At 42.8% G+C, this 22,161-nt stretch overlaps 1 protein-coding gene across 3 annotated transcripts in view; it reads right to left on the bottom strand.

Moving 5' to 3' along the window:
- Nucleotides 1-22,161, bottom strand: part of LOC126259303 (protein spire) — an 853,493-nt gene that overhangs the window by 267,302 nt on the left and 564,030 nt on the right. For all 3 annotated transcript variants that reach the window (XM_049955972.1, XM_049955974.1, XM_049955973.1), the window contains one exon: nucleotides 18,163-18,283. In XM_049955972.1, coding sequence (XP_049811929.1) covers nucleotides 18,163-18,283 — 121 coding nt within the window. The remainder of the gene's footprint in view (nucleotides 1-18,162; nucleotides 18,284-22,161) is intronic.

The following is a 22,161-nucleotide window of genomic DNA, read 5'->3' as shown; positions in this document are numbered from 1 at the left end:
GAGTGAGGCGTCGTTTGGCATTTACCGGAGTGATGTGTGACTTATGAGCAGCCGCTGGACCATGAAATTCAAGTTTTCTAAACTCCCGCCTAACTGTCATAGTACTTGCAGTGGATCCTGATGCAGTTTGTAATTCCTGTGTGATGGTCTGGATAGATGTCTGCCTACTACACATTATGACCCTCTTCAACTGTCGGCGGTCTCTTTCAGTCAACAGAGGTCGGCCTGTACGCTTTTGTGCTGTACGTCTCTCTTCACGTTTGCACTTCACTATCACATCGGGAACAGTGGACCTAGGGATGTTTAGGACTGTGGAAATCTCGCGTACAGACGTATGACACAAGTGACACCCAGTCACCTGAACACGTTCGAAGCCTGTGAGTTCTGATATGGAATACCTGGCAGCAGGTGGCAGCACAATGCTTCTAATATAAAAAACGTCTGTTCTGGGGGTGTCCGGATACTTTTGATCACATAGTGTATCTGTAATCATTTTTTTTTTGCATCAGTCTTCTCATTGGTTCGATGCGGCCCGCCTAACTACTCTTGTGGCAACGTCTTCATGTCGCAATAGCACTTTTACCCCATGCCTTGAATTATTTGTAGAATTATTGCAATCTGCCTTACCATACAGTTCTTACCCTGTACAGCTTTCTCTAGTACCAAGAAAGCTAATCCCTGATGCCGTGCCGTAACATATGTCCTACCATTCTACCCCTTGTCAGTGTTTTCCACATACTCCTTTCCTAGCCGAGTCTGTGCAGAACGTGCTCGTTCTTTACGTTACAAGTCCACCTATTTTCAATCATCTTGTCTAGCACCAGATGCTTCGATTCTCCACTATTCCGGTTTTCCTACAGCCCATGATTTGCTACCATACAATGCTGTGCTCCAGACGTACCTTCTCTGAAATGTCTGCCTCAGAATATGGCTAACAACCGATACTAGCACACTTCTCTTGGCCAGGAATTTCCACTATGCCTGTGCTACTCAGCTTCTGATGTCGTCCTCGATTCCTTCATCATGTGGTATTTCGCTTCCAGAGTAGCACAATTTAACTTCGTCTACTTCACGCTCATCAGTTTTCATATTAACTGTATCGCTAACATTATTTCTGCTACTACTAATTACTTTCGCCTTTCTTCCATCTAGCCTCAATCCATATTCTGTACTCCATTCAACGGATCCTGCAATTCTTCTTCACCGTCAATGAGCACAGCAATGTCATCAGCGAATCATATCACTGAGATGCTTTCACCCTGATTTTCAAAGCCGCTCTTGGACCTTCCCTACACTTCCTTAATTTGTTGTTCGATGTACAGCTTGAACACTGCGGGCGAAAGGGCATGTCCCTGTCTTACACCCTCCTAAATTCGAGCGCTACGTACTATTTGAAAAGAAGTTGCACATTCAGTCAGTTCTTGAAAAAGAGTTCAGTGTGGTGCAAAGACTGGCAACTAACTTTGAATTTTGAGAAACGTAAAATTTTGCAATCTACAAAACGTGAAAACTTAGTATGCCATAACTATAATAGGAGTAAGACATAACAGAAATTAAGTAATACAATATCAATGACACACAATTAGTTCAGAACAAATACACACATCAAAAAAAGTTTCGCATCACACCGGTTCCAGAACTCCTGAAGACAGACGTTGACTGTGGGTATTGTATCTCACACACAGTCCCTTTGGCTGTTCAGAGATGTCACTAAACCCGCCCAAAGATGTAAACAACAATGCATGGGCAGCGCCTATTAGACGGAGGCGGTCCGACAGCCGATCAGTTCCGGTCATTCCACCAGGAAGGAGGTACATGGCTCGCGTTTAGTTCAACCATGCCTAGACGGTCAATACCGCGGTTCGATCGCGTCCGCATTGTGCCAGGAAGGGCTCTCAACAAGGGAAGTGTCCAGGAGTCTCAGAGTCAACCAAAGCGATGTTGTTCCGACATGGAGGAGATACAGAGAGACAGAGAGACAGGAACTGTCGATGGCATGCCTCGCTCAGGCCACCCAATGGCTACTACTGCAGTAGATGACCGCTACGTACGGATTACGGCTCGGAGGAACCCTGACAGCAACGCCACAATGTTCAGTAATGCTTTTCGTGCAGCCACAGGACGTCGTGTTGCGACTCAAACTGCGGGCAGTAGGCTGCATGATGCGCAACTTCACTCCCGACGTCAATGCCGAGGTCCATCTTTTCAACCACATCATGCAGCCCGGTACAGATTGGCCCAACAACATGCCGAATGGACTGCTCAGGATTGGCACCACGTTCTCTTCACCGATGAGTGTCGCACGTGACTTCAACCAGACAATCGTCGGAGACGTGTTTGGAGGCAACCCGGTCAGCCTGAACGCCTTAGACACACCGTGTACAGCTGGGGTGTTGTTATGTGAGGCCAACGTACGCCGCTGGCGGTCATAGAAGGCGCCGCAACAGCTGTATGATACGTGAATGCCATCCCCCGACCGATAATGTAACCATATCGACAGCATACTGGCGAGGATTTCGTCCTCATGGACGACAATTCGCGCCCCCATCGTACACATCTTGTGAATGAGTTCCTTCATGGTGAGGACATCGCGCGACTAGAGTGGTCAGCATGTTCTCCAGACATGAAACTTATCGAACAGGCCTGGGATGGATTGAAAAGGGCTGTTTATGGACGACGTGACCCAACAACCACCCTGAGGGGTCTGCGCCGAATCGCCGTGAGGAGTGGGATAATCTGGACCACAGTGCCTTGATGAACTTGTGGATGGTATGCCACGGCGAATACAGGCATACATCAGTGCAAGAGACCGTGCTACTGGGTATTAGAGGTACCGATGTGTATAGCGATCTGGACCACCGCCTCTGAAGGTCCCGCTGTATGGTGGTGCAACATGCAACGTGTGGTTTTCATGAGCAATAAAAAGGGCGGAAATGATGTTTATGTTCATCTCTGTTCCAATTTTCTGTACAGGTTCTAGAACTCATGGAACCAAGGTGATGCAAAACCTTTTCTGATGTGTGTACCTTGGTGTAACAAATAGTGAGTAAATGAAAGGGAACGAAAGGAAATGATTATGTACAGGGTGCTCCATTGATCGTGACCGGGCCAAATAAAAAACTGGGGTTCCTATTTAAAAAAACGTTGTTGATATCCGTTTGACCTATGGCAGCGTCATCTGGCGGGCCAGCCATAGCGCCATCTGGTTTCCCCCTTCAAGCTAGACGAGTTTCGTTCATTGTATTTTTTTCGTTTGATGCTTATTTCGTGAGATATTTGGCCCGGTCACTATCCATGGACCACTCTGTAGGTAAGAAGAAAGTGGCAGACTCTTAGGATACTGGAAAAAATTTAATCAGGTTACAAAGGAGATTGCTAAAAAACACTCGTGTGGCCTTGTAACACCATAGCTCTAATACTGTACTGATTTATTTTGCTTTTGTTTCATTTAATGTTACATTGCTGTGCTTCTGTAAATGTGTGTGTTTGAAGAGATATCACAAAACTGTATACTCCTTTCTTTGTAAAAACTTTGAGTCATGGTCTGATTTATGCGATGTAGTATATCTGTCGTTTAAATGCTTTGTCCCATTTGGAGGGAACAAAACTTACTGTGTATGATTGTAATTTTGTGTGAATAATTTTTAGTAGAAATGTCAATATGTGCAAATGTTCTGTTTTAATTAATGTATTTGGTTGCTGTTATGTAAACTGCTGATCCTCACTTAGGGTTCTTAGTTAGTTTGTATGTAAAAGGTGTAGTGGTTCCCCTCGGGAACGGAACTGTGTAGCACGCGCAAATTGTGGTTGGCCTAGGTAGGAAAGGTGGAACTGATAGTCAATCGGGGACGAACTACGAGTCGGGGATGAGCTACCAAACTGTGCTCTGCCATGTAAAAGATGCATATTGTGCTGGTTCCGAGAGATGCTTTTCCTGCCGCTTTTCAATGCCTCGGAAGAATGGATAAATAGCTGGAAATATTCTGGGATTGGTATCAATCATCGCCGCCAAGAAATGACAGAGTCCCGCAATTCTACCTGCAATTCCACCTAACAACATGCAGTTGCCACCACATTGCGCAATCATTACATCGGAATACTACAATGATGTACAGTGAAGGATCAGCTTAATGGATGTGTTAGTGCGCTCAAATATTGGCAATTTATATCTGAATTTTTGTACCTACCCTGATTTTTCTCCTCATCATAACACCTCTCAGGTTCCTCTCCGTTTGAGCTAAAGTGATATCCGAGTGTCCTTACTAAAAGAACATTGAAGCCCAGTATTTTGCTCATTAATGCCTCTTCAACATAGTAAAAAGAAAGTTAAAGTTAATGTGGCAAGAGAGTGAGTTAAAGTAAATGTTGTTTGCTGAAAATATTCCTATTAAAACTGCTTATTAAAGTGCTGTTGTCAACTTCAAAATTAAAAGTTCTTAAGACTGAGGCTTATAAAGTAAATGATCACATTGTTGTCTGTAGTAAGTTCTAAAAGCTGAGTCAGTTTCTTGCAGTTTTGTCAACATTGTGTTTCGCTGTAGTAAAAGTGGGAAACTGCAATAGTAGAAAATTATATGTTCATGATTGCTAAGTGTTTGTCTCTCTTGTGTATTGGAAGTGCATATTAATAGTATAACAAGATACACAGTCTGTCTATTGTGCTAATGCTAGGTAACAAGTAACGGAAAGATCTCTATTTATGAAAACCATAATCTATTTATTAGAAAGACAGTGATAAGTAACCTGTCAGTGAATTTGAACTAACTTTCATTTTAAATAGTAAAGTATTTAGCTGAGAGAGACTTAACCTATGTCCAATTTATGATCCTGGAGGGAATGCTGATGGTAATGTTATAAAGACCACTCAGTTTGTGTAAGCCCTGAAAGTAATAGAGTGTTTCGGTATCTGTTATAATTTTGCATATAGTTTGTGCTGCTCTCTGTTAGTTTCAGTCTTACCGTAAACATATGTATGTGTCAGAGTTCACTGCACTCGCGTGTGACAAAGTATAAGGTGTGTTTATCCATTGAAGTTACTAGTAACTATTTTCTTGAACGAGAATGTTAATCATTCTCTTGCCTAGTTAAGCTGGCGACCGTTTTCTTTATCCGTTAAACAGTGCAGATAGGCAAAATTTTGTTTGTTACTGTTCAAATATTTACGTAATTCTGACTTTCTTTTCCGATAAGCCACCTCCGTTAGGTGCAACACGGTCAACATAACAAAATTCCTCTCAGAGGGTAACACTGCTCTGTTGCTTTATTCCATAATTGCTTTAACAAAACAGTTTTATTTCAAAACCTGTTTCCAGCTTTAAGGTTATGGTACAGAAGTAGCGAACAGAAGTGTTATAGCCTATCGTACAATATTGCTCAAGTGTTTGACAGCTGTACCAAATAGGATCAACGAAGGATATTGTTCGTATACAGAGAATGGCGGCAAGGATGGTCACAGATTTCTTTGACTTATGAAGGAATGTCACTGAAATGCCGGAAAGCCCGAAGTGGCAGACACTTGAAGACTGACGCAAACGCTCCCATGAAAATCTACTTGAAAGTTCACGGAAACGAGCATGAATTGTGGAATCTAGGAATATACTACAGCCCCCTACGTATCGCTTTCGTAGGGATTCCTAACACGACGCAGACGCATTTTTTTTCTTCCCGCGCTCCATATGCGACTGGAACGTGAACAAACCATAATACGGGGTACCACGGCAAGTAGCCTCCGCCATGTATTTCACAGTGGCCCGTATCTTGTGCACACAGTTTAGGACTAGTATTTTACTGATAGGGGACTCACATGGGGGTGGACAAAAATATGGAAACACCAGAAACATTACCACAGCTATTGCAATGTATGACGACCGTCGGCATTCAAAAAAGCTTCCATTCGTCTGGGAACGAATAAATAAAGGTCCAATATGGTTTTCAAGCGGATACCACCACACCTGGGGGCCCGTGGAACACCACGATGTGGCGGTCCAAATCATCACTGAACCCCCTCCATGTTCCATTCGTGAGACGTAAATTCTGCCAGAAGTTGGAAGCCGTGTAAAAAAAGACTTATCCGACCAAATTACTTTTTTCCACTGCTCCATAATCCAACTTTTATGGCTTAGGGGATACCAAACAGTTCGGCTACCTCGTTTACGAAAGCATCTACCATACGAGCACCAACAATTAGATCGCGTTCGAATTCACCTAGCTCCGACGTTATGGACTCCCACCTACACGGAACACTGTTCTGACCACGAGTGACACTTGCAACATACTGACGGCACTGCAGAGGCGCCGTTCGCTGGCTTGGCTAGCATTTGCATTTATGTTCAAGCAAGCGTTTCTCTGAGTGTCTTCACATTTTATATCTACATCCGTCTCGTATTGTTCGTGGAAAGAAAGACTGTCGGTATGCCTCTGTGTGGGCTCTAATCTCTCTGATTTTATCCTCATGGGCTCTTCGCGAGATATACTTAGGAAGGAGCAATATACTCGGTGAAGGTATGTTCTCGAAACTTCAACAAAAGCCCGTACCGAGCTACTGAGCGTCTCTCCTGCAGAGTCTTCCACTGGAGTTTATCTATCATCTCCGTAACGCTTTCGCGATTACTAAATGATCCTGTAACGAAGCGCGCTGCTCTCCGTTGGATCTTCTCTATCTCTTATATCAACCCTATCTGGTACGGATACCACACTGGTGACTAATATTCAAGCAGTGGGCGAACAAATGTACTGTAACCTACTTCGTTTCCGGACTCCATTTCCTTAGGATTCTTCCAATGAATCTCAGTCTGGCATCTGCTTTAGCGACGATCAACTTTATATGATCATTCCATTTTAAATCACTCCTAATGCCTACTCCCAGATAATTTATGGAATTAACTGCTTCCAGTTGCTGACCTGCTATATTGTAGCTAAATGATAAGGGATCTTTCTTTCTATGTATTCGCAGCACATTACACTTGTCTACATTGAGATTCAATTGCCATTCTCTGCACCATGCGTCAATTTGTTGCACATCCTCCTGCATTTTGGTACAATTTTCCATTGTTACAACCTCTCGATACACCATAGCATCATCCGCAAAAAGCCCCAGTGAACTTCCAATGTTATCCACAAGGTCATTTATGTATATTGTCAATAGCAACGGTCCTACGACACTCCCATGCGGCACACCTGATATCACTCTTACTTCGGAAGACTTCTCTCCACTGAGAATGACATGCTGCGTTCCGTTATCTAGGAAATCTTCAATCTGATCACACAATTGGTCTGATAGTCCATATGCTCTTACTTTGTTCATTAAACGACTGTGGGGAACTGTATCGAACGCCTTGCGGAAGTCAAGAAACACGGCATCTACCTGGGAACATGTGTCTATGAACTAGTGGACGAATAGCGCGAGCTGGGTTTCACACGATCGCTTTTTTTCGAATCCCATGCTGATTCCCACAGAGTAGATTTCTAGTCCCCAGAAAAGTCATTATACCCGAACATAATACGTGTTCCAAAATTCCACAACTGATCGACGTCAGAGATATAGGTCTATATGCCCAACCCCTGTAGTTGCGGGCTATAGGTTTCACATACCGCTATCACAATGGGACAGGCAACGAAAATACACGAACCAATGTCAGAGTGATCTACAGCCAACCGTTATCATCTCTTAGGGCATGCTGAAAAATTAGTCCCTATCAACCCTTTCAAACTTTTTCTCGAAGTAAAAGACAATGTGAAAACACATTCATAGAGCAGCTCTCTAGGTTTTAAACAGGCGCCCAATATGAACACAGTGTGTGACGCGGCAAATATTAATACGTGCGTGCAATTCAATGACGCGAATGATACTGGAAGACGCCACAGCAGTCCGCTTTGCTAAGCTGTTCACTGGGTTGCCTAACTGCAGGCGAGAACTAATTGAATCTGACAATACAGAGTAGAGGGTTAACAACAAAACTTTAAAGACAGCAGAATCTACAGGTGTATGCTGTAAGTATAAGAATTCTGCAAAGCATTGATAGCTTTCCTTTTACCAGAGGAACGGTGATATACTGTAGTAATACGCAGCAAATTCCCACTGGTTCCCTCATAACCTATAGCGAGACACAGATGTCCCAATGTTAGTGAAATGCATAGTATGTGATGAAATCCATATTGCTGCTATAGTAGTTTAATGATGTATTTATTGTGATTAACTCATTTCGCCTAGATTGCCATCTTAGACCATCTACGAAAGTTACACAATTTTTTTTATTTATTATAACGCTGATTATTCGTATTTTCAGATATACAAATTTGGTGCTTACGTCCATATATCACTAGTGGTCGCTGTCACTCTGTATTGTGTTAAAGCCAATCTGGACAACTTTGGATCCGTTTTCACAATTTTTTGAAAATACTGGACAAAATAAATTACACATCACAACAGACATTGTAACATCTTACATCTGCAGGTTACTGAGTGGTTGGAACAGTGACAATGTACACTAACTACGCCCTATTAGAGTAAAATATCAATTTTAATGCTGGTAAAACGTTACATAATCATTCAGGATAACTTTACGCCAGTCTAAAAATTTCCTATATCTAATGCTCTGGGTAAACTTAGATCGTTCTAGAAGGAAACCCGGTGTTAGTAAAAAAATAGAAACAGGATTAGTTCAGCACTGAAGATTTACTTCGAAATATCATATTTGTGGTGACATGACACTGTTCAACTTAAATCTCTGTCGCCAGAAGCTCTGGCCATAGGCAATGCAATTAAAGGATAGCCACAAGATTATGAGCTTGTAGGAAGTTAGAAAGACAAGTGAAATACCAGCAGGAAATCAAGTACGCAATAAAACTGTTACTTTTAGTACAAAATAATGCAAGTAGGTGGAGCAGCAGTCTTTTGAAACACATATGATAACTGGTACAAAGATACCATGACTGGTAAAAAGTTACCCTGATAGACTGTACAATGTGGTATAGATTTAGGACTCTTACGCTATAAGCTGTTTTCTGGTTTGCTCCTGTTGTTAATCGTCCTTTTTTTGAAATTTTTATAATCTGACGTTTTGTTATCAGATGTAACAGAAATTTGTGAAACAATGGAAAATCCAGGATGGAATGTAACAACGTAACTGGACTGACATTTGTGACAGTTGTCGAAAGATTCTATATGGTTCAGTTGCTATAGCGTGTTGATATTATCCGTTTGGACTGTGTGTAAGATCTTTGTAATCGACAAGTCTACGGGTATGTATTTGTTTGTGACTATTCGGTATCTTTGGTTAGGAATTCAGCAAAATTTTGTATGAAATGTTTATATTTTAAATTCGTTCATTCATTTAAAATGTTGTCAGGACGTCGAATTTTGTTATGTTGATTTCTTTATCTTCTATTATGTTCATTGTTAATGATTAACAATAGGTGCGAACCACAAAACAGCTTATAGCGTAAGAATACTAAACCTATACCAAGTTGTAAAACAATACAGTGCGAAAGCGACTACTGATTATATACGCACGTAAGTACCAAATCTCTATATACGAAAATGCAACTAACCAACGTTATATAAAATAAAAAATATTCTTCGACGCTGCTGGCCCATTGGATCGTACAGCTAGTGGACGGGTTACGTGGAATCTATTTAATTATGAAGAGTGCTAATATTTTATTGGCTCTTATTATCAAATCACCAATTAGGGACTGCGTTTGCATTGTTAGAAAGGAATTCTTGATCTAAACAGACAGAAACTGCGTCAAAGGACGACCATGGAGCTATGGCGAATCGAACAGTAGTGAACAAGACGCGGTATCCGTTACACCATCACTGGTCTCGAGGCAGCATCAATGGAAGCCGCAGCGAAGTACGAGTGAATACTGTGTCCAAAAAAAGTGCATACCTCGTTGAAACCTGAAACCGGTCTTACGCGGCCACACATATCTCGAAAAAGAAGAAGCAGACAGCGCACAGACGGTAACGGTCAGGCAACCTTCGACAAACGTGTCTCCTCGGACACAAGAGTCGCAGTTCGTCTGTAAAAAGGATGGAAGTCCTTCGCAATCCATGCATACCGAAAGGCAGGTTGCCATGTGTTATTTCACGAAAGATTTCGCGAGGAACAAGGTGTAGGCGAGTAGCCCGCAACATATAGCCCTACTTACTTTACTTTTCCGTATCCAGATCAAATTTTATTTTTCCAATAGTTAGCCACCGCTACGGCTTGTAGCAGGTCACTAAAACTGCAGGGCTCCGGCAGTAGTCGGCACATGAGCAGATGTGCCTCGTCTTGTACCTCTCCGCATCCGCAAAGAACGTCGTCATCGTTAGTCAGCAGTCCCCACTTGCACAGATTAGTTTTGCATCTGGGTACACCACCCCTCAGCCTATTTAGTGTTCTCCACACTGTATAAGGAAGTTTGATTCCAGGTGCCATTTGCTCTTTTGGTATTATCTGTAGTGCGGTTTGTTCATTCTCCCATTTACGGACTCTATTATCGTCCTGTGAACCGTCAAGGATCTTGGTTCTTGCAATAAAGCTATTTCTAGACTTAAGCCTCCGAGTGACGTGCCCATTCAGTGGGTGTCGAGAATCTGTTTCTTTCTTTGTTCTCTCAGCGTCTGCTGCCACTTGCCTTCTGATCTTGGATGGGGTAATTACAGCAAGTAGGTACAAATTACCCGTTGGTGTGGGTCTGAGACAGCCTGTAACAATTCGCATTGTCTCATTTACACTTACATCAACCTGTTTAGCATGTGCAGATGCTTCCCATACTGGCGCTGCATAGTCTGCTGCAGAAACACACAGAGCAAGTGCTGATGTTCTCAGTACTGATGGTTGAGCTCCCCATTCACAGTTTGCCAGCCTGCGGATGATGTTATTCCTGGAGCAGACTTTAGCCTTGGTGTTTTGGCAAGGCTGCTTGAAGGAAAGCGTTCTGTCAAGTACAACCCCAAGGTATTTAGGTGTTGGGCAGTGCTTTAGCTTCTTACCTTGCCATGTAACGTCGAGCTCAACTCCAGCATCTCTATCGCGCAGATGGAAAGAACATACTTGGGTTTTGTCAGGGTTTGGCTTGAGGTGATTGGCGTAGTAGTATTGAGCCAGTTCTTCAAGCGCTCTAGAGAGATTTCCAGATGTTGCATCAAAATTGGACCCCTGGACCACCACAGCTGTGTCATCAGCATATACGAACAGTCTTGCATCTTGAGGTATAGGTTGGTCATTAGTGTCCACATTATAAAGGATGGGATAAAGTACACTTCCTTGTGGTAAGCCCTACTGTGATCGTCTTAAGTAATTAGTGTAATTACTGCAGAGCAGAGGGGAGTAGCACATGGGAAAATGGAATGAGCTGTTGATGGTTCGACAGAGATAGGAAGACGAGGATCAGAGAGAGAGAGAGAGAGAGAGAGAGAGAGAGAGAGAGAGATGGTGACTGTGTAGTGCTTTCCCCATTAAAACAACCGTTATCAAGACCCGAGAATCCAGTTTGTAAGCTGACCAGGTAATAATTTAGAAGAGACCGTTCATTAGGTTGAAAACCTATCAGAAATAGCATTTATAAAGAACGGACGTACTATATAGTTAACTCAAGCAAGTTATTTTAAGACAGCTTTTACGAGAACTTTCATAGCAATCACTATTTTTCTGATATATAGTAGTTCGTTGAGACGGAAAAAAAAAAATAAACGGCGAGCAATGCTGCTAAAAACGAAAAAACGTAGTAATTTGCACAGGGGTTTTAGTGTAGGAAGTTATCAAAAAGTAATTATTTCAAGTCCGAGGAGAGTATTCTATTTTGAAACTACTTTTTCTGCTTAAAAAACGCAGATTTTCTCCTTCGCACCTATACGACAGACAGCTTCCTCTCGGATAGATAGTCTCAACGCAATATTTTGCTATCTAAAACATGGCCCAATGTCTTACGCTCACCTTCGGACGATGAACACTTATTTCCTAAGAGATAGTAATGTACATCTGCAACTCATCAGTTGTTCTATTATTTTTTTAGTGTGCATCTGCTGCGAAACTGTGTAAAGATTTTTGTACGACGACGATTCCGAACTGCTCGCGAAACACAGGTCGGAAGGCTTAGTAAACTCGAGTATCTCGATGTTCCTAAGAATTATCGCTATGAACTTCACACGAAGGATAAAATTATAACAATATGAACATTCTGAGAGTGTTTACAGCTTTTAAAGAAGAATATCTTTCTCAGATTATAAATATCACCCGTATTTTTATACACCGTACATACACTACGCGCAACAGGTCCCGTAACTTCTCGCAAATTGTCTGTCATAGTATTAGACTTGTGTATTAATTACAAACATGTAATCAATCAGATGCTTTATTTCGTCACGGAGATAAAATAGACGGAAAAAACAATCTTTTCAACAGCCGTAATGCCTTTTATCTTACGAACCTATCAAGAAATGCCCAGATTGCTTAATGGAATGATAAAGCACAAGCCTGACGTAGTTGTGCGGAAATTATTATTAGGCGTCGACCATAATGGAAGTTTGATGTCAACCAAATGGCATTGGACAACAGTACACGATAAGCAGTGTAGTAAAGTCAAGCTGCAGTGCTAACAGGCGGCTTTATAACTAATTAACCATGGTAAGATCTTCAGAAGTTGTTAGGGCCTTTCTTTTTCGAAAAACTTATACGAAGTCATAGTAGTCTACGTGTGGAAAATAATTGGTATATATAACATTTTTAAGAGTATTCGATAAATAAGACATGAAAAGCTTACTTTCTTCAAGTAATCTGCTTTACGTAACTTAAAAATTAAGCTAAGTGCACTCTCAGCTATTACCGATAAACCGCCCAGATGTTAATTTATTTGGTGACTTGGGATATGATACGATACTATTGCGCTGAATGGTTTAAGATTATTATCAGCAATATTTTCTTGAAGTAGTAAGAAATCTTTTCAAGTGTATTCAATTAGTATGTACTTCAAACGCAATATCGATTTCTCCTCCGTGTCCGAAACTGCTGGTGTTAACGTGGGTAGTAACAATTTTGTACACATCAATTTGTTTGCATTATTATGACACAAAAAAGTAAATAGAATCAGTCTTCCGAATCGGCACTCACCTGCCATTCTTTATGAATTTTGTAACTAAATCTAAAGCAGCAATATTTGTGAAAACTAGTATCAACAACGTACTAACCACAAATATTTCAGAGAACTATTCAAGCTAAAAAAATCATTACGAAAGTACTTTGAATGGTAGTTTTTAAAGGAATAATAGTTTATATAGGCTAACGTAGTAAACAAACTAAGTTCATGAAAAAATACGTGGTTTATTCAACTACGCATGCTTCTGCTACATTATAGTCACTAATACATCTAGCATCACAGTACAGTACACGACGATGTCTACTTTCGGAAAATATTCATATACAAAACTAGATAAAATATTTTGGTAATTTCCCGAAACTAGTATAGTTTTTCAAAAATCAGCTACTCGGCTTTCTGCTCTCTATATGCGACTAACTTCTGCAACAGAACGCGGGTTTTCTTTTTGTAAATGCGTGCTACTAATGAGCGATTTGCTACTAACAAGTTTTAGGTGAAGTACACACGTTACGCCAAATTTGAAGTTATGTGACCTCCAAATATGACAGTCTAGAGATTTAGAGCAGCTACTCATAACTACAAGACCATCTTTATGTGGAGTCTAGTTTTATTTTGCCGGCCGTAAATACTATGCTACAATAGATCTCAGGTATTGGAGGAACTGGCGCCTAAACGATCTACTGCTTGAAGTCGCTACCAGTTGCCGGAGCGCTCACCAGATGTCGGAGTGTGCCATGGCGACAGAGCTGCCATCTCGTACCGCGGCCACCCATCAAAGGAAGCCACGGTCACTAGAGCATAATCACATTTCAGTTGTAAATTACTGGTAATTGCGTTAGCTTCAGAGACAAGAGTTATGAAATTGAGCAGAATGCAATTTCGCAGAGACTGGAAAGTTAAGGTACTTAGATTAAAAGGAAATAAAACGAAAAAAAGAGCAACATACGGTATTTAGCTCCGACTCCCAAAACCCTCGGTGCATGCCAACGATGAATTAGCTGACGGTACCAACAACTGGAATCGTGCGACAGAAAGCTGTACTTATTTGATAATAACACTGGAAATTTGATAGAACTTACCTGCAAGAGGGTTCCCACATAAAGTTTGCCAAGTAAATATGTTCTCGCGTAGCCCATTTCTAAATATAGCATTGCTCGCTGAATCTTCTCATAAGAAAGGAAGCTGAGTGTGTAGCGTCCCGTCGACGACGTGGTCAATAGCGATCTAGCACAGGCTCTAATGTGGGATAGAAACTGACTGTGCCCTTTTCAAAGAAACCATTTCGTCACATGGCCTAAGCAATTTAGGGAAAGCACCGAAAATCTAAATGTGGAGAGTCGGAGGTGCATCCTAACCGCCGTCCTTCCTAATGTGAATTCAGTGTCTTCATGACTACACGGTACAGCTGGCTTCCTCGAAACGCATTTCCAAGCATACCACACTTCGCTGCAACTTCGAGAGCTAATGCAGGACTCTTAATATATTCCCAAAAGTAGGAAAATATTAACAGCAATTAATTTGCAGATAACGAAATGCAACACACTTTGTTGATATGAGGTCTGACTTGTGTGCATCATCTTTTCTTCATTTATTTTTTATTCTGCCGGCTGGGAGCGATCCCTTGTCAGGTCATAATGACGACACGTTGCAGTTTGTGGAGTAATCATATCGCACCTCACAAAAAAAAATTACTGACCAGGGGAGGCCACAACGTTCAGATCACGGATTTACTTCAAGCTTTGTACACTTTTAATATTCAATTAGGACAACATAATGTGCAAATAGTAAGACGTATGTTGCTGGGCACGAGCAAGCGGCGGTCATGTTGTTATGGTTCACGCTCCGTAATCGGTGGATCGCTGGGTCGTGTCCCACTTATCTTTTCCTTTTAATTTATATTTTTTTCAACACAATACATTTTACTTCGTACATATTATATTTGAAAGGTAATACGATAGAAAGATACGTGTATTTGCAAGAACTTTTATCAAATTTCCCATGTTATTTCGCTGTTTACTAATTTTTATTATTAAAACAAATATTATGCCACTTATTTCTACAGACAAGTTAAAAACTTTATCAAGCGCCTAAACGCTTGTTCATATTTAATTGATAAAGAAAAGTAAACTGCTGCTCTCTTAGATGCAATTAAACTACATTAAATCTTACATCGTCAATTCTCGGTACCGATATTGAAGAAAATGTAGTGTTGCGCATGATTTGCACCCAAATTGTCGGAAGAAAAACAGGTTTTTGAAAATGCCAACAAGCTTCGTTTTTCCGTAGAAATGATTAAGATTCCTTGAGTATGCGAAAAAAATTGCGTTCATTCGATATGGTAGATGACGTTTTAATTTACGTTTTACGTGTCTGTATGAAAAATATGAGTATCATCCTGCAATCTGTAAAATATAAAGCAAATCCTACGATAAATCGTCAATTACCCTCATATTCAGGCATATTGTAACTCATTGTATTATTTAATGAAGTTATTGGCACTGTTATTTATTCGGGCGTTCCAAGCCCGTGCCTCGTGCTTGAAACCTGTGTCTGCAGATTGAAGCGTCCAGGTGCAGAGCAGTTCTCGGTACCTTGCCGAATTGCAGGTACAAGGGATTTCGGAAATCACCACAGGTATACCGTTTCAGGAAAACTTTATGTCTTCGGGCGTTTACTTGTCGATAGCCACAAATGTAATATTTCTTGTGATAATAAGTATACAACCAAAAACTATAGAAAACTCAATAAAAATTTATGGAAATACGCGTGTCTTTTCATCATATTGCCTTGAAATGAAATACGTACGAAATAATACTACTAGTGTTGAAGAAAATATAAATACAACCAAATATAAATACAACCAAAAACTATAGAAAACTCAATAAAAATTTATGGAAATACGCGTGTCTTTTCATCATATTGCCTTGAAATGAAATACGTACGAAATAATATGACTAGTGTTGAAGAAAATATAAATTATAAACAACAGGAACGGGACTTGATCCAGTGATCCATCGATTACGGAGCTTGAACGCTTGTCACATGACTACCGCCATCTTGTGCTCAGGGTCACAACGCACCAGTCCATCACTGGAGCGTAAAAATTCTCCTGCGATTTCTTGAAATCGTCGAAGTAGTACGCCTTGTTACGCATTATGTGCTAACGGACTTCTGAAAGTGTACGAAATCTGGAGTAAATGCCGGATCGGAACGTCGTGGCCTTACCTCGTGATGTGAATACCGCATCAAGTATGCCTAAGAAAACATACTACAGAAGGGGATGCTGCCTACGAAACTACTGCAAAAGAAAAGTGTTATAAAAATTTCCAGAATCCACACACTAAATGGAGGGTAATTACACTACTGGCTATTAAATTTGCTACACCAAGAAGAAATGCAGATGATAAACGGGTATTCATTGGACAAATATATTATACTACAACTGACATTTGATTACATTTTCACGCAATTTGGGTGCATAGATCCTGAGAAATCAGTACCCAGAACAACCACCTCTCGCCGTAATAACGGCCTTGATACGCCTGGGCATTGAGTCAAACAGAGCTTGGATGGCGTGTACAGGTACAGCTGCCCATGCAGCTTCAACACGATACCACAGTTCATCAAGAGTAGTGACTGGCGTATTGTGAAGAGCCAGTTGCTCGGCCACCATTGACCAGACGTTTTCAATTGGTGAGAAATCTGGAGAATGTGCTGGCCAGGGCAGCAGTCGAGTATTTTCTGTATCCAGAAAGGCCCGTACAGGACCTGAAACATGCGGTCGTGGATTATCCTGCTGAAATGTAGGGTTTCGCAGGGATCGAATGAAGGGTAGAGCCACGGGTCGTAACACAACTGAAATGTAACGTCCACTGTTCACAAAGTGCCGTCAATGCGAACAAGAGACGTGTAACCAATGGCACCCCATACCATCACGCCGGGTGATACGCCAGTATGGCGATGGCGAATACACGCTTCCAGTGTCCGTTCACCGCGATGTCGCCAAATACGGATGCGACCATCATGATTCTGTAAACAGAACCTGGATTAATCCGAAAAAATGACGTTTTGCCATTCATGCACCCAGGTTCGTCCTTAAATACACCATCGCAGGCGCTCCTGTCTGTGATGCAGCGTCAAGGGTAACCGCAGCCATGGTCTCCGAGCTGATAGTCCACGCTGCTGCAAACGTCGTCGAACTTTTCGTGCAGATGGTTGTTGTCTTGCAAACGTCCCCATCTGTTGACTCAGGGATCGAGACGTTACAGCCATGCGGATAAGATGCCTGTCATCTCGACTGCTAGTGATACGAGGCCCTTGGGATCCAGCACGGCGTTCCGTATTACCCTCCTGAACCCATCGATCCCATATTCTGCTAACAATCATAGGATCTCGACCAACGCGAGCAGCAATGTCGCGATACGATAAACCGCAATCGCGATAGGCTACAATCCGACATTTATCAAAGTCGGAAACGTGATGGTATGCATGTCTCCTCCTCACACGAGGAATCACAACAACGTTTCACCAGGTAACGCCGGTCAACTGCTGTTTGTGTATGAGAAATCGGTTGGAAACTTTCCTCATGTCAGCACGTTGTAGGTGTCGCCGCCGGCGCCAACCTTGTGTGAATGCTTTGAAAAGCTAATCATTTGGATATGACAGCATCTTCTTCCTGTCGGTTACATTTCGCGTCTGTAGCACGTCATCTTCGTGGTGTAGCAATTTTAATGGCCAGTAGTGAACTTGTCCGCGCGCGCGCGCGCGCGCGTGCGCGCGCGCGCGCGCGCGCGTGCGTGTGTGTGTGTGTGTGTGTGTGTGTGTGTGTGTGTGTGTGTGTGTGTGTGTGTATGGCATAAAAATAGGACTTATTTTGCACAGCTGCTGTAAATGACTTTCAGAAAAATGTTCTCCCGCTAACACATTTGAATTGGGTACCATAAGCAAATCCAAGTGTATGTAAATCAAAAGAGGAAAGGTTGGCAGGTGGCAATGCAACACACAGTACATATGAGGGAGATAACGACGTGACTCGTTCCCTGCGTGTGTGCTAAGTAAGGTAGGTAGGTAGGTACTCACTCCTCTTCTTGAGGTGGGACAGGGACGGCCGCAGATGGCAGCCGCGCTTGATGGACTCCATCAGCAGCTCCCTGGGCGTGCACTGCCTACTGCGGGGCGGCGGCAGCTTCCGCTCGGACGCCTGGAACACACGGACTTCTGCTAAAGCTGTGCGACACACACGAGTACCATTACAACCGTTGCCACCACAAGATGGCGGCAGCGTCGTCGACGAAACGGGAGGAGGAGGAGGAGGAGGAGGAGACAGATGAAGACAAAAAAGAAGGAACAAATTACTTAACGAATGGCATAAACCCTGCTGTTTCTTCGGTTTTAAACAGGAGCTATCGGAAGAATACTATCTGGGAGACAGATATTAACATTTGCGCTAAATCTTCCACAGGAATTCCCGTATACCAGTGGTAGTCATCATGATACCTTTCGCCCATTAGTGGGCGTTCCAGCTGTCATGGTCGGTAGTAGGAATTTTTGAAAGATTTTCATTAGCTTTTCGTAAAATTTTGACAAAGTATTTGGTAAGTGATTATTATTATGCGTTGTAACTTGCCGCAAATCTGCTGTATAAATTTTATGAAGTAAAGCAACTTCACTACTCTATACATCACGATCCGTGTGGAGCCAGTGGACAGTTAGAAAATTTTACCGCTAACAGAGATACAAAAGTGGGCAGTAGGTAGAGCACGTTCACTACCCCTGAGGGCAATTCGACTGATCGAACCCGGCGAATCACATGCGTTCGGCTACGAGTGCTCAAAATGTTGTGTGAAATCTTATGGGACTTAACTGCTAAGGTCATCAGTCCCTAAGCTTACACACTACTTAACCTAAAATTATCACCTAAGGGCAAACACACACACCCATGCCCAAGGGAGGACTCGAACCTCCGCCGGGACCAGCCGCACAGTCCATGTCTGCAGAGCCCTAGACCGCTCGGCTAATCCCGCGAGGCGACTACGAGTGTGTTAATTCGTTTGTAATTAGCGTTTCTCTTCGTGTAAAGCAGAACCATATATTCCCCAATCCGTACAATAGTTAATGCTCGTTCCGTATTTCAAAAGTTCTATCTTACAAAAACATGTAAGAACAGAGATGCGAGGGAAACTCGCAGGAAAGATAACTCAGTGACAATACAGCGAACGCTTTGAAACCACGTGTCTTATTTGCTGGTGACTGGTCGTAGCAACGCAAAAGACTACTTGCGGCGCCAAATTGAGAGACATGCCAGACACGCGAGTTGAAAAATTGTAGAGGAGCCCAAATGAAAAATTTATATATAGGGTATATCACAATCAGTAGGGTATACGACAATTCAAGGGAATACGTGCAAGCAAACCTGGTATCGCAAACGAACCAACTGTGAGATAGTCGCGAATGTGTGGTTACGAGCTGCCAGACTTCAAAATCAAATTTATTTCCCAGTTAGTATAGCTTTCCAATGACGAATCCATCTCACTGGCCTGAGATTCCGCCCAAACTTAATCGTAAGAAGAAGCACAATACTACTTAGGCTATTTATTTGTTGCAATTCACTGTGCACTCGTGCCTCTAAATGGTTCAGATGGCTCTGAGCACTATGGGACTTAACATCTGAGGTCATCAGTCCCCTAGAACTACTTAAACCTAACTAACCTAAGGACATCACACACATCCATGCCCGAGGCAGGATTCGAACCTGCGACCGTAGCGGTCGCGCGGTTCCGGACTGAAGCGCCTAGAACCGCTCGGCCACCGCGGCCGGCCTCGTGCCTCTTACATTTGGAGCGGTACTGATACTTCTCTACAATGAGTACGCATTCTTTCAAACATCTCCGGACCATATCGCACATGTTGACAACAATGTACTACAGTTCTTCATACGTAGTAGCAGGAGTGCTTTACTCAGACAGAAAAATCTAGATTGATGTCACATGACCTTGGCGACTAAGATATGGATTGAGCTGAACCAAGCATACTGCCGCGCTACGTATTTTCTTCTATCTTCTATCAACAACAAAATGTGCCATTCAAGCAAGTACCACATTTCCCGACGTTGCGCAAGGTGAGGTAGCCCTTAGGAAAGGGGGGGGGGGGTTCGTTTTGCTCGCGCGTACCGTTAACAGCGCCTGCAAACCCTGCTCCCGCCATACCCCTAGGGAAACACGGTTGCCTAGCCGCCCCTACGACGAAGAGACGACAACCTGACGCGCCACTATGTGCGTGTGCGTGTGCGCGCGTCTCGCATTGGACGGAACAGTGTGAACGTGCGTTTACAACCTATGGAAAGCAACAAGGAACATTTCCGACATCAAAAGCTGTTTTTCTATCATAAAGGGAAAACCGCCTCACAATGCCAGCAGAAGATTTGCGCTGCATACAGGGACGATGCAGTAAGAGCTCGACCATTTCTAAAATGTTTAATCGATGTAATGCTGGGAACTTCGCCCTAACAGCCACAAACCGCGATACGGACTGCAAACAGCTACGTACATAGAACGGTTTTATGACATAATAGTCTACAATCCACGAATGGCAACACGGGCATTGTCACTCGAGCTCAGTGTCACTCGTGCTACTGTAGTCGGGAAATTGAAGAAGCGGGGTTATGTAAATATTCGCGATGTACGAGGTACATTCAAGTTCTAAGGCCTCCGATTTTTTTTCTCCGGACTGGAAAGAGATAGAAACATGCGCATTGTTTTAAAATGAGGCCGCGTTCATTGTCAATACGTCCCAGAGATGGCAGCACCGTACGACAAATGGAATTTTACCGCCAGCGGCGAGAATGAGAACTGTTTTAAATACTTAAAATGGCGACGTTTTCCTTACTTGAACAGCGTGCAATCATTCGTTTTCTGAATTTGCGTGGTGTGAAACCAATTGAAATTCATCGACAGTTGAAGGAGACATGTGGTGATGGAGTTATGGATGTGTCGAAAGTGCGTTCGTGGGTGCGACAGTTTAATGAAGGCAGAACATTGTGTGACAACAAACCGAAACAACCTCGGGCTCGCACAAGCCGGTCTGACGACATGATCGAGAAAGTGGAGAGAATTGTTTTGGGGGATCGCCGAATGACTGTTGAACAGATCGACTCCAGAGTTGGCATTTCTGTGGGTTCTGTGGACACAATCCTGCATGACGACCCGAAAATGCGAAAAGTGTCATCCAGGTGGGTGCCACGAATGCTGACGGACGACCACATGGCTGCCCGTGTGGCATGTTGCCAAGCAATGTTGACGCGCAACGACAGCATGAATGGGACTTTCTTTTCGTCGGTAGTGACAATGGATGAGACGTGGATGCCATTTTTCAATCCAGAAACAAAGCGCCAGTCAGCTCATTGGAAGCACACAGATTCACCGCCACCAAAAAAATTTCGGGTAACTGCCAGTGCTGAAAAAATGATGGTGTCCATGTTCTGGGACAGCGAGGGCGTAATCCTTACCCATTGCGTTCCAAAGGGCACTACGGTAACAGGTGCATCCTACGAAAATGTTTTGAAGAACAAATACCTTCCTGCACTGCAACAAAAACGTCCGGGAAGGACTGCGCGTGTGCTGTTTCACCAAGGCAACGCACCCGCACATCGAGCTAACGTTACGCAACAGTTTCTTCGTGATAACTTTGAAGTGATTCCTCATGCTCCCTACTCACCTGACCTGGCGCCTAGTGACTTTTGGCTTTTTCCAACAATGAAAGACACTCTCCGTGGCCGCACATTCACCAGCCGTGCTGCTATTGCCTCAGCGATTTTCCAGTGGTCAAAACAGACTCCTAAAGAAGCCCTCGCCGCTGCCATGGAATCATGGCGTCAGCGTTGTGAAAAATGTGTACGTCTGCAGGGCGATTACGTCGAGAAGTAACGCCAGTTTCATCGATTTCGGGTGAGTAGTTAATTAGAAAAAAAATAGGAGGCCTTAGAACTTGAATGCACCTCGTATAGATTCATCACGAACTGAGTGAAGCGAACATGATTCAGCGCGTGTCTATCTATGACTCCTTATTGAGACGCAATCAAAA

This window comes from Schistocerca nitens, chromosome 5, assembly GCF_023898315.1.
Source record: "Schistocerca nitens isolate TAMUIC-IGC-003100 chromosome 5, iqSchNite1.1, whole genome shotgun sequence".
Lineage (NCBI taxonomy): Eukaryota > Metazoa > Arthropoda > Insecta > Orthoptera > Acrididae > Schistocerca > Schistocerca nitens.
The sequence above is the reverse complement of the archived record's forward strand: the minus strand, read 5'-3'. Positions and strand labels throughout refer to the sequence as shown.